Source organism: Ovis aries, chromosome 2 (assembly GCF_016772045.2).
Source record: "Ovis aries strain OAR_USU_Benz2616 breed Rambouillet chromosome 2, ARS-UI_Ramb_v3.0, whole genome shotgun sequence".
NCBI classification, from domain to species: domain Eukaryota; kingdom Metazoa; phylum Chordata; class Mammalia; order Artiodactyla; family Bovidae; genus Ovis; species Ovis aries.
The window spans coordinates 209,155,153-209,167,319 of record NC_056055.1 but is presented as its reverse complement, the minus strand read 5'-3'; the positions used below and the strand labels follow the sequence as shown (position 1 = coordinate 209,167,319).

Sequence of the window (12,167 nt, the reverse complement as noted above, 5' to 3'; positions counted from 1 at the left end):
TGGTTTAAAAATGCTATGTGTTTCTTACTCTTGACCCATTGCACCCATTTACTTTATCTGCCTGGCCTTAAAGACATTAAGTTTTGTGACCTCTGGCTTCAGGTTTGGGGAGAAAGCAATGAGGTGTTTCTGCTATCTTACCATCAAAGTACGCAGTACAGCCCACTCAGTGATCAGCTGCTAAAGGGATGAGTGTTGTTTCTCAGCCCATAGAGCAAGAGGCTGCTGATGGTAGTAGGCAGGTCTATTTCCCCAAGTAGCCATATGTAGCTGTAACCCAAGGAGCCTGCTCCCAGGGTTATAGTCAGTCGCTCAGTCGTGTCCAACTCTTTGCAACCCCATGGACTGTAGCCTATCAGGCTCCTCTGTCCTTGGGATTTTCCAGGCAATAGTACTGGAATGGATTGCCATTTCCTTCTCCAGCAGATCTTCCCAACCCAGGGATTGAACCCGAGTCTCCCACATTGTAGACAGACGCTTTACCGTCTGAGCCACCAGGGTAGTACCTCCAAAATCCTAGGAAGTTTAGAGGAGGCATTTTGATCTTTGATCTCTTGGTCAGCCCACTTACAGGTGGTGAGAAACATCGACCTATATCTAGCACTTTGGGGCCCTGGTGCGTTCCTGTTGGCTTAATGCCCATGTGACTTTAGGGGGCCTTTTTCATCAGCAAGAGAAATGACAATAGGAGTTTGACTAGTTCTCTGCAGTAAACAAATTTTAGTCGTTAGGAACTTTCTTATTTAAGGTCACCTGACTGCTGTAAAGTCCTAAACACCCTCTGGGGGTATATTACCCTTAGAATGACTAGATTCTGTGTTTCTAGATGCAGAGTTTATCTATTACTTTTCACTTTACTATTCCTATGTGGAATTCAGTAAGTATAATTTAATAAATATAAATTAATCATGACTAAGTATCCTACTGGTATATTGGATTTAAATAAGACCTCAACGGTGAGGGACCCAGTCTCATTCTAAATCCATGAACTTCCTAGAATTTTAACAAATAATGATGCTAGTTTGATTCAGGAGGGGTGTGATCATATTTTATACCATGTTAAAGAATTGGTTGGTTTTTCACTTTTTTTTTTTTCTGAAAGAATTTAGAGAGTAAAGATAGATGCTTGTACAGATTGCTAGGTACTCAGCACAGGTTAAGCAGTTGGTTAAAGGAGCATGCAAGTATGGAACACATACAGTACTGAGTGGTTATTTCAAATGGAATCCTAAATCAAGAATGCTGTTGTTCCATGCAACTTCCCTGGTGATACAATGGTTAAGAATCCACCTGCCAATGCAGGAGACATGGGTTCGATCCCTGGTCTGGAAAGATTTCCACATGCCGTGAAGCAACTCCTGAGCCCCATGAGACCTAATGCTTGTGCTCTGCAAAAAGAGAAGCTACCGCAGTAAGAAACCTGCATACCTCAACTAGAGAGTAGCTCCCATTTGCTGCAACTAGAGAAAGCCCGCGTGCAGCAACAAAGACCCAGCACAGCCACACACTAATTAATGAATTAATTTAAAAAAATACCGTTGTCCCGTATGTTCTCAGGGTGTGGAAAAGAAAAGAGAAAGATTTTGTACTAGTAGCAAAGACTTCTGCTTTGCTCCTTACCATCTCGAATCCCTACTTGCCTCTTTTGGACACACAGGGTTCTTGGTACATGCTCTGTGGCTTTCTTGCAGGGCCTTGCTGCTCAGGCTTGACCAGATTAACTTCTGGATTCATTTTCTAGTTGCTGACATTGCCAGTTGTCACGAGTTTAGTATCACCCTTATTTATCTTCACAGATTTATCATCTTACGGTTCCTTGGGTTAGACGTCCAACACAGATCTCCCTGGGGGTAAAATCAAGATGTGGGTTGCTCTCCTTTCCCTTCCTGAAGCTTAAGGGAAGAACCCATTTTCCTTGCCTTTTCCAGCTTTCAGCTTTGTCCATGTTCCTTGGCTCCTGACCCCATTTCTTCATCATCAAAGCTATTGAGTCCTTTTCATGCTTCCATCTCTCTGGTTTTCTCTTTTACTTCCCTTTTCCATTTTTAAAGACCCTTGCAGTGACATTGGGTCTACCCAGATAATCCAGAGTAAGTTTCCTATTTGAAAGTCAGCTGACCAGCAAATTAATTAATTGCACCCACAACCTTAATTCTCCTTTGCCTTTGAACCTAACATATTCACAAGTTCTGGGGATGAGGTGCAAGTGTTTGGGGAAGACCATCCATCAGTTCTGCCTACTACCAATTCTTTAAATGGACAGTTCAGCTTGACCTTCTGCTCAGCCTGAGAACTGGGTATGGCTGAAAGCATGGGGTCTGGAGTCAAGGCTACTTGGGTTCAGATTTTGGCTTTGCTTCTTTTTGATGAATATCTCGTCTGGTAATAGGGCTAAGAATCGTACCTTCTTTAAGGAGTTCTTGTAAGAATGTTAACTTTAGAAAGGAAATACCTACAAAAAGAACTTCCCGACTTAGATCTTCTTTCTCTCCGCTGTTGAGATGAAGGAAGGATAGAAGGAAGAAAGGAGGAGGGGAAGGAGAAAGAGAAAGAAAGAGAAGAGGCAGTGGATAGTACTAAGTGTGCCCTTGGGAAGGAGAAAGGGAAAGAAAGAGAAGAGGCAGTGGATAGTACTAAGTGTGCCCTCGGCACAGGACAGTCAAATACTAAGTTCCCCGCAGGCTGTACTGCTTTTTCTTGTACCAGTGACATCAAGTACTTGCTTTTAAAGAAAATTTATCACTCTTCTATAGTAAATCAAATCCCCTTTAGATGCTATGCCAAGGAATTATTCGAGTATCTTGCTTATACCAAATCAGAGCCTGAAATAAGCAGTTATGGTTAGAATTACTGCTGTTCAATATGTTACTGAATTAGATCACTTTCTACCCTTATTGTTCCTGTTATGGTAATTTTTTTTTTTTTTTCATTTTACTTTGTTCTATTTTGCTTCATTTTCTTGAGGTTCTATCTGGCATGTGTATCTGAGAAATGAACACAAACAGTGCGTGGAGAGTGCTGGGGTCAGCAGATAGGGCCAGGGGTTTTCTCTTTCTTTGTTTTAGGAATGAACAAATACAGGGAAATTCTGCCCTGAACAGGAACTCTTGCTGACCTGAGCAGAACAGCTTGCTAACACACCAACTAGAGTTTTGAACTGGAAGGATGTCTCAGGCAGTATCTCAGGGGACCTGGGGATTTTCTCCCAGGTAGGATGGAGACCAGTTTCTAGAGCTGGATCTGAGGGAGAACTCACACCCAGAACTCAGAATGACTGCTGTCTGATGCACTGACTTCCCTGGGATTCCAGCCCAAGAACCTGAGACTGTATGTAGGCCTCAGATATGCAGAAATGGCCACTCTATTAGTTATAAGTAGAGAACCCTGACTCAGTCTTGAGTTAGCTTCCAGGGTTTTTTATTAGCTCCTATACCTAAGAAGAACAGAATTCGATTTGTCTTCACACTTGGCTGAGTCCAGGTGCTTAGATGTTGTCCTCAGGACTAGAAACTCTCTTCCTTCCTACCCCTTGGCCTGTTTTTCTCTGTTGAGTTCATTCTCAAATAGGCTCTCCCCTGTGGTCACATGGACACCCGCAGCTCCTATCTTAGTGTCTAAGCCCCAGTGGAAAGACAGCATCTCTCTTCCAACAGTTTCAGCAAATGTCCCAGAACTCGCTCTCATTGACCTTTGTGGATCACATGACTGTCACTCAGCAGATCACTGTGGCCATCACTTCAGCCTTAGGAGGTGGGTTAGCCACATACAGCTGAGAATGTGGAAGAGTTACTACCCAGGGCATAATCAAGTGGGTGGTGTTAAAAGAAAGGGGAAGGAGTCGAAACAGCCACTGCTTTCACTCTGAGAAAGGGATTCAGTGGCCAACCTTGGGTACTAGAAACAGTTCAAAGAATGGGTTTACACATCTGCCGGCCTTCTCACCCAACGACTGCCACTCACTGGCTGTGTGACCCCAGCCTCCGGTTCCCACCACATGCATGCCCATGAAAAGAGTGTGAAGATTTACCATGAAAGATTGCTGAGGATATTGTTGTTTCTATTCAGTCGCTAAGCTGTGTTTGACTCTTTGTGACCCCATAGACTACAGCATGCCAGCTTCCCGGTCCTTCACTCTCTCCTGAAGTTTGCTTAAACTTATGTCCATTGAGTCTAGGGTAGTACTGGAGAAACACCAAGCACATGCCTACATATGACACCATTATTAATAAACATGAGCTTTTCCTCCCTTTGAATGTGGAGTGCCTGTATAGACCTTCAGATATCACAGGCAGCATTTCTGGGCTTCCACTGTAAAACTTAAGACTGAAATCTGGGTGTTGAAATGTTAGGAGTGTCATCATTTGATAGTACAGGCTAATCGTTCTTTGTAGTATGTGAGCATGACACATATTATTTCCAAAACACTTTTACATTAGTTTCTTCTTTAATAATGACAATCACAATAATAATAGTTAATATTAATCAAGATTTTACCATATGCTGGGCAATTTTCTAAGTACTTTATATAGATCATCTCACTCAATCCTCACAACCAATCTATGAAGTAACTGCTCTCATTTTCTGCATTTTATGGAGGAGGAATTCAGATACCAGGCTTCCTTGATGGCTCAGATGGTGATCTGCCTGCAGTGCAGGAGATCCGGGTTGGATCCCTGCATCAGGAAGATCCCCTGGAGAAGGGAATGGCTACCTACTCCAGTATTCTTGCCTGGAGAATTCCATGGACAGAGGAGCCTGATGGGCTATAGTCTGTCGGGTCGCAAAGAGTCAGACAGAACTGAGCGACTAAGACTTAAGACACTGAGAGGTTAAGGTGCTCCGTCACACGGCTATTGCAGGAGGTGAACCCAGGCAGTTTGACTGCTGAGCTCACCTGCCCATATACCTTGTTCCTCAGTACACATGCACTGCCCCTCTCTCTCTCTTAGGGCTAATCATTTTCTAAGGGGTGATAGAAGTTGAGTTCTTTATGCAGATCTCTCTAATATCCTTGTTTTTCTTATCTTCCCTAGGTGTTTTTCCAGGTCTGACCATCTTGCCCTCCATATGAAGAGACATATCTAAAAAACCTGAAGGCCAGAGTTGCCATGGCGTCGGCCGGCCGTTGTCTGAAGGAAATGCTATGAGGCAGGGGGCTGGACTTCAGGCGGGGACCCATTGCCTCGCAGAAGAAAGTTCTCACTTATTAAACCTCTGTGTACACACAGACACACACACACACACACGCACTCACACATAGACACACACACACAGTCATGCACTCAGCTATATTTAAAATATATACGTCTATCTTTATGCCTTGCCCTAGCCAGATGGTAGAAGAAGAAGAAGAAAGAAACCAGGTGAACTCAGCAAGGCAGTCTGGCTGCTTACTTCAGCGCTATTGGAATTATTTCCCGCTGTTGCCAATGGAAATCAAAGAAAATGGATGTGACGTCTCTACAGGTGGACGGCAGTAAGAGGGGCTTATTTAACTTGCTTCTCAGTGCAACTTGATAGGAGAATACAACGTCTTAAAGTTGCATATGTGTAGCACTAATGTTTCTTTTTCAATAGTTGGGGGAAAATGACCTAGCAAACCAAATTGCAGTTTGGTAGCCAAAATTAACTCTCGGTTTATTTGTCCTTTGTGTGTGAAAAGTCCTACTATTCCGTGCGTCCGACTTCCTCACAGAACTGTTGATCAGTTTTGGTTCTTAGTACTATTGAGATCTTTCCAGTCGATACCAACGGCCTTAGCGGCGGCAGACTCCGGAATAACACCTTACACCTTTCTGGCCTGCATTTCTCTAGACTTCACTCTCCAGGTCTCCAGGGAAGAGTGTTCTTTTCTTACTTTTTGACTCTTGCACACCATATGCACTAGGGATTCTGGAAACTTCTAGCATGACTGCAAAGTGGCCAAGAGAATAAAGTCCTTGATGATCAATCACAGTGTATCCCTTGAGCCTCACCTTATTGCCAGTGCTAGATTTTTTCTTTTTAATCTCTCTGTTTTTTGCTAACGAAAACTTGAAAAGCTTATTTGGAAGCTTAAATGTTTTATCTTTTCTCCATGGACTAAACCTCTCCAGGACTCTCTCTCTCGTCACCTGGATGTCCAGCTCTCGAAGCAGCCAATCAGATGGGACATCACACTTTTTTCATCCCCCATGAGGCATCCTGACCTCAGCTCATAGTGATCAACCCCGTGCTGTGTGTCACTGCTACCCTAACAACCAGTTTCAGCATAGATGTCGCTAGTCTCAAAGGGCAGCTGCATATTGAACGTAACTCTGGGTTATGACCTAACAAAAAAGCCAAAAATATCCCTTTTTCCAGGAATGGGGAGAACGGAGGATGCCTCCCAAGTCTAGTGGCTTCAAAAACCATCACCCTCTCTTCCTGTCTCATACCCACTGAGTCATGTCACCCCACTTGTTAAAACACACAATTCAAATGCTGTTGTGGGAATAAAGGGTGGACATTTAAGGAAAGGGTAGAGATATTTCTCTCATGGTCTGTCTAAAAGGAGAGACAAATTTCTGATTTTTTAATTTTTTTGGCTAGGCCCACCATGACTTGTGCCCTAGAGCACCTGGGATCAACAGAGGCCTCACTTTTACTCTGCAAGCTGACTCCGAGGGGGTTCCATGCCTCACTTTCCATCCCCCACACACATCCAATATCGGTCTCCATCATCTACCCGCATTCTTAGCTAGCTGGCACTGGCCTCAACTCCAAAGACTGCCTTTAGGACCATTAAATGGCCTATGCAAGCAAGTGGGGTGGTTATTAGGGCAGATTGTATATTTTGTATATTCTGGGACCATCCCTTCAAGACACGTCTAAAAAAAACAGAAATGGCATTTGGTCCGCCCATGGTTGCTGCTCCTTCATACCAGCTGGCTCCTCTCCTGCCCTCCTTTGACTGTTTGACTCATTGACTGTTAAAATGCCACCCCATACCTATTTGGGATGCAAAACTGAAGTCTTTGAAAGGAAATATAAGAAACACAGATTCATTTATGACAGCAAACTTCAAGATCCTTGGCATTTGGTTTCTCAGCTTTCTGCAAACTTTGATTTCACTGAAATGTTGAAACTACTCGTCTGAGGGCAGAGGAGCCTCCTTATCACAAATGCTGTAGCTGCCAATTGGACACTTGGGGCATTCTGAGGTCTGGCCCTTCAAGTTTTCTTTCTCTCTTTTCCTTTTTTCAATTTAGACCAAAAACAAAAAAGAAAAACCACCCTAAACACACAAAATCTGCCCATTTGCCAGAGGCAATTATGTATATGTTAGTCAGAGGGTATTTTAAAAAATCAGTTTTATTCCAAAGATTTAAAACTAGACATGACTTAGAAACATTTCTGGAGCACTGCTTGCTGACAATCTCGTAGTTCTCGACTGCATTCGAGTGCGTTTGTAGCCAGTCCATCAGGGCGGACCATGGGATTACATTTGAATGTGTGGTTCATCCTTTCTGGATGAAGGATGTGTGAGGGACCTTGAACCTCAGCTGTATTAAACTGTAGCGCCTCCAGTCAGTGCACTAGATGAAACTTTAGACACCCCAGATTTTGTTGGTTCGTTGATTTCCCTTTCTAGAGCAGCCTCCAGCACGACTGCACGCACGGTCCCAGTGATGGCATTAGCCGTGGCTGCCACGATTTACAAATGTTCTCTCCCCCGCTGGAGCTGCTCTTGCCTCTCGAAATGCTATTATTAAGGGTTTATAATACTTAATTTAATTTTTGAACTGACCAATGCAAGGCTCTATTAAAAAGAAAGTTTAAAAAAATGCAAAAGAGTAATCATTGCTTGTTCGCTCCCCGTTGTCATCTGTGGTCTTGAAAAGATCTCATTTGAATGTGACAGAACAAAGGCCCTTGGGTCTTCATCAGTGTCTGAAATATTGGGCAATTCTTCTCTCTTTTATATCAGTGAGGTCCTTTGTAATCTGCTCCTGACCTTTCTCCAAGCAGGGTGCACTGAACCTTGATGGTGGGGCTTGCTGGCTCCAGGCATTTGTTGACCGAGAATTGGCCTGAGAATTTGGTGGGTGCTAAGCGTATGGCTTTGAAACTGTTCTTGTGTAGCCCGATTGACACCTCTGAACAATAACCAGTCCTGTCTGTTGCGGGGTGGGGAGAGCGGTAACCCCAGTCATTTGGGCATGTTATCAAGTATCCATCCTCTCTGAAATGGCAGAGATGGTTGGAAGAAGCCTGCTGGAGTAAACAGGCTTTCTGGGAAATAACCTGAAGCTAGTTTGCTTCCAAGAGGACAGGTTATTCAAAGTAGTGCTTTAGTGGACAGTTGAAACACATTAAACCATTTTCTCATTTAAATTGTTAACTCCCAGCATTCCAGGAGATCTCCAATTTGAAAGGAAAAACCTGTCATGGTGTTTCTTGTAGTGATCCTCCGAAGCACGCTTTATCCAGGGTTCAGAGTGTAATGTATAGAAAGAGTGTTTCGAAGCCATCGACAGTTTTCTTTATTTCAATTTGTGCATCTTTCTCCTACCACATGACTGTAAGTCAAAGATGTGGAAACCTGAAATTATAATGCTGCTCCTAGCTACTGGCCTCCTGCCCCACTGATGGTTCATTGGCCCAGCTTAATGCCTGGTGGTGATAAGTATTATGTCCAGAAAAAGAGATGTTTGGATTCCACGACAAAGCTGCGTTTTATAAATATATCAGAGACCCCCCAAAATGAACTTCATGCTGACCATTTCCTTCTCCTCTCTGTGCTCTCCCTTGCAAAGCCCTTCAAGTATCCCTTGTCCGCCCCTCCTGCACCTCTTGTGCCCTTTTTACATCTTTGATTGCCTGACGATAACAGGGTAAAAAAGACAGCCAACCTCATGCATGATTAGTAGAACTGATTCCTATGTTTAAAAAAAAATCTTCTTTGAATCTAGAAGCCAGAGAAGATTTTTTTTAAGGACATCAGTTTGGGATAAGCTTCCAGATTAGCCATGTCTATTTGCATCAAAGGGGAAATAAATGGGACCTGCAGGGCAGCTCACCCAGTGCATTCAGGACGTCTGCCTGTAGCCCCAACTCCTGAATTCTGTGGCAAAGTCAAAAGACATGAACTCAAATGGCAAGAACAACAGAGCTTAGTGATTAATGTTACTGGTTCATCATGGTTTCCTGTGTGGAAGTCACTTCGTAAAACATAAAATACAGTGCAAAGTGCGAAATGGCTTTCTTTTGCATGAGTTGGTTTTAGGAGAAGGAAGGTTGGAAAGTCGGAGATGCAACATATTAACTACAAAAACCAGGTTCATTGTTTTTTCTTTTTTTAAATCTTATGAGGTCCAGCATTTCTGGCCACAGTTTTGCACCCAGATCTTTGCCAAAGTGAAAATTCATTAAGTAGAACCTGGTTGACATCTACCTGGGGACACTCCCTGGCATCTTCCGGAAGTGGCCACTGCCAAGTGGGGGGTGGAGGCAGGAGGAGAGAATTTGCATTCCAGCTCTGGATTGGGTTTCGGTAAACATGGTGATATCTCAGTTTGAAAACTAGAGGGGCTGTTCTGAGTGTACATCAATGCCTCTTTGATGGTCTACTTTCCTCAGTGAGGATCTTTGGGAATACTTGAGATGGAACAATGAAAATGTGTCAGAGGAAGCAAAAACTCCTTGAAAATGTGAGATCCCATGACTAACTGCCTGAGGCTTCAGGGTTTTCTCTTGCTTTTAACACTCGCTTAAATCTCCTCTGTTGGTTCCTAATGGATCCCGGTAAAGGGAAAAATAAAGCTGCAATTTAACTTTCTTACGTGCACCCTTCCAAGATAGTACTGTATTCTTCAGGTGTTTCGCATTTACGCATAAGTGCTCGGGAAACAGGTATCAAAAATGGAGAGAGAAATCCCAGACCGTCACTTCACAAATATCCCAAACGAGATACTCTTTTTCAAACAGGGCTCCCTCTCAGCAGTCACGAGGGGACGTTGATGCGTTCTTTGTTGGGGACTGTTTATACAATTTTTTTTCAACTGTGAGCTTTGGAATCGTAAACTGCTTTGACTCCAGCTTCTGTCTACTGCCATAAAAAAGGACCCCACATCAGAATAATGAGGGTGGTATGTGTGCATGCAGCTAGACACGTGTGCACATGTACCTAATGTACCTTCGCAGAAGGAAAACAGTTAGGCTACTGACGTTTACGAGGAGTAGCCACCAGTGCCTAATATCTTTTGGGGGGATGGATGCTTATAATTGCCAGTATATTGAAAACACACAGGGAGTTCCACATAGAGGGGAGGGGCTGAGGGTGGGGAGAGGGGACATTTTAACCCTAGGCCTTTGGACTCCAGGCAGAAAGATTTCTGCAGATCTCAGTCCTAAAAGGCTTTGGGGCTCATTGGCTGGTCCTCAAGCTTTTTAATTTTTTTTTTTCTCAGCATGCATTTTCGATCTGAACCCAGACTTAGTTGAATTTCTTTATCGTTCACTTCTGCTTCATTCCAGGGAGGAAAAATACACCTGTTATGGCCAAGATCTTGATAACACAGAGGCAAAAATAAATGTTTAATGTTTTTGAAGCCTCCCCCTTCCTTTCCATAAATCTCCCCAAACTCCTCCTCTCTTGTCTCCCCCTCCCTCCTCCCACCACATGGCTTCCTAGCCACCACCACTTTTCTTTCAAATCTCTCTTATCCTCTTAACAGTTGCTTGAAGAACTTTGTTTTTGCACTATACATTTTCTTTTTGCCAGATGTGTCTAACAAGTGTGTTTGGAGAGACCTACTCCCAGCCCCCACCCCTCCCCCACCTCCCTCGGTCACATGCTCTCAGGCCTTCTCTGGTATTTATAATATATCACAGAAGTACCCAGTCTTATAGCCCTCGGTTATGCCTTTTTTTGACATTTTATTTTTTTTAAGCTTTTTATATATATATATATAAATATATTACTTTGTCAAGTTTTTTTGCTGTACAAAAGTCTTAAGATTTAAAACTATTATTTGTATTATATGATGGTGGTATGTTAATGTTACAAAATTATTAATGAAGAAAAAATTTATTTTTGTTACTGGTCTGTTTCATAATTCTTTTTTAAATTGGTATATTGTAAGATATCTATGCAAAAAATGTTATGTGACGCATTTTTATTTAAGAATGTAATATGTGTAATAAACAGTAGAATGTGTTTGGCCTTGGAATGCCTTACTGTATTTCTCCTTAGCTTATTTCATTGGAGAGAAAAAAATATCCTCAAAGAGACTAAAATGGGCCCTTATATGCCTCATGAGAGTTTTCTTTCTCAGAGAAAAGGAAGGCGAAAGATTGTATTAGGTCATTTGTCTTTGTTTTGGGAGGCTGTTGGGGGTGTGTGTGTGTGTATGCGCATGTGTGTGTATGTATTTTATGGTTTCAGTGAGGTAGCTCAGAGCCCAAATAAGAAGGAACACTGAAAGCAGTTTATTTCTTCAAGGAGAGGAAGACAGCAAATGGTTGGAAGTTATGAAAAGCAATATTTTAGAACGAAGTGGATTCTGGGATGTTATTTGTTTTGGGGGTTAGGAGCAACTTAATTGAAAGCAGTTTATTTGGTGAGAGAAGGGGAAAGATTGTTATGGGATGGCATTAAATACAGCAGCTTTGGAAATGATAACTTGAAGCAGTTGGTGGAGGAGGGAAGAAGGGCAGAGGTGAGTGGGAAGGAATAATTGAGGTAAGGGGTTGGTGAGTCAATATAAATTGAAGGGGAAGATCAGTGACAAAGTGGGGACGAGATGGCTCACCAGAGATAGAGCCATTATGTGGCTAGGCATAGTACAAGAAGGTAGGTGCAAACATAAGCAGCCTCGAACACTGAAAAGGAGGAGCTGGAGAGCCTGGGAAAGAGCCTCAGAATAGAAAACAATACTTACTAAAATTTTTCTTCCATACACTTCCAGGAAAGAACATCCACATTAGCAGGAAGGCAGAGAACCTAGTTGATGTTAGAATCCTAGGACCCCTCACAGAGCAAATCTCTGAAAAAAGTGCTATCGTTAACTGGGAGCAGCAACAAACTCCTCGCTTGTCACCTACCAAGGACACAGGGCTCTCAAGCTTTCTTTTCACACTTCGGGTTTATAGAAACAAATACAATGGCGAATCACTTCTATCCCTCCTCCGATGAATCTGATGAG

At 42.9% G+C, this 12,167-nt stretch overlaps 1 protein-coding gene across 3 annotated transcripts in view; it reads left to right on the top strand.

The window, feature by feature from the left end:
* The window catches only part of KLF7 (KLF transcription factor 7), a 103,236-nt gene extending 92,057 nt beyond the window's left edge, over positions 1 to 11,179 (top strand). For all 3 annotated transcript variants that reach the window (XM_027965128.3, XM_027965127.3, XM_060410296.1), the window contains one exon: positions 5,034 to 11,179. In XM_027965128.3, coding sequence (XP_027820929.1) covers positions 5,034 to 5,085 — 52 coding nt within the window. In that variant the 3' untranslated portion in view covers positions 5,086 to 11,179. The remainder of the gene's footprint in view (positions 1 to 5,033) is intronic.
* Positions 11,180 to 12,167: the final 988 nt, after the last annotated feature.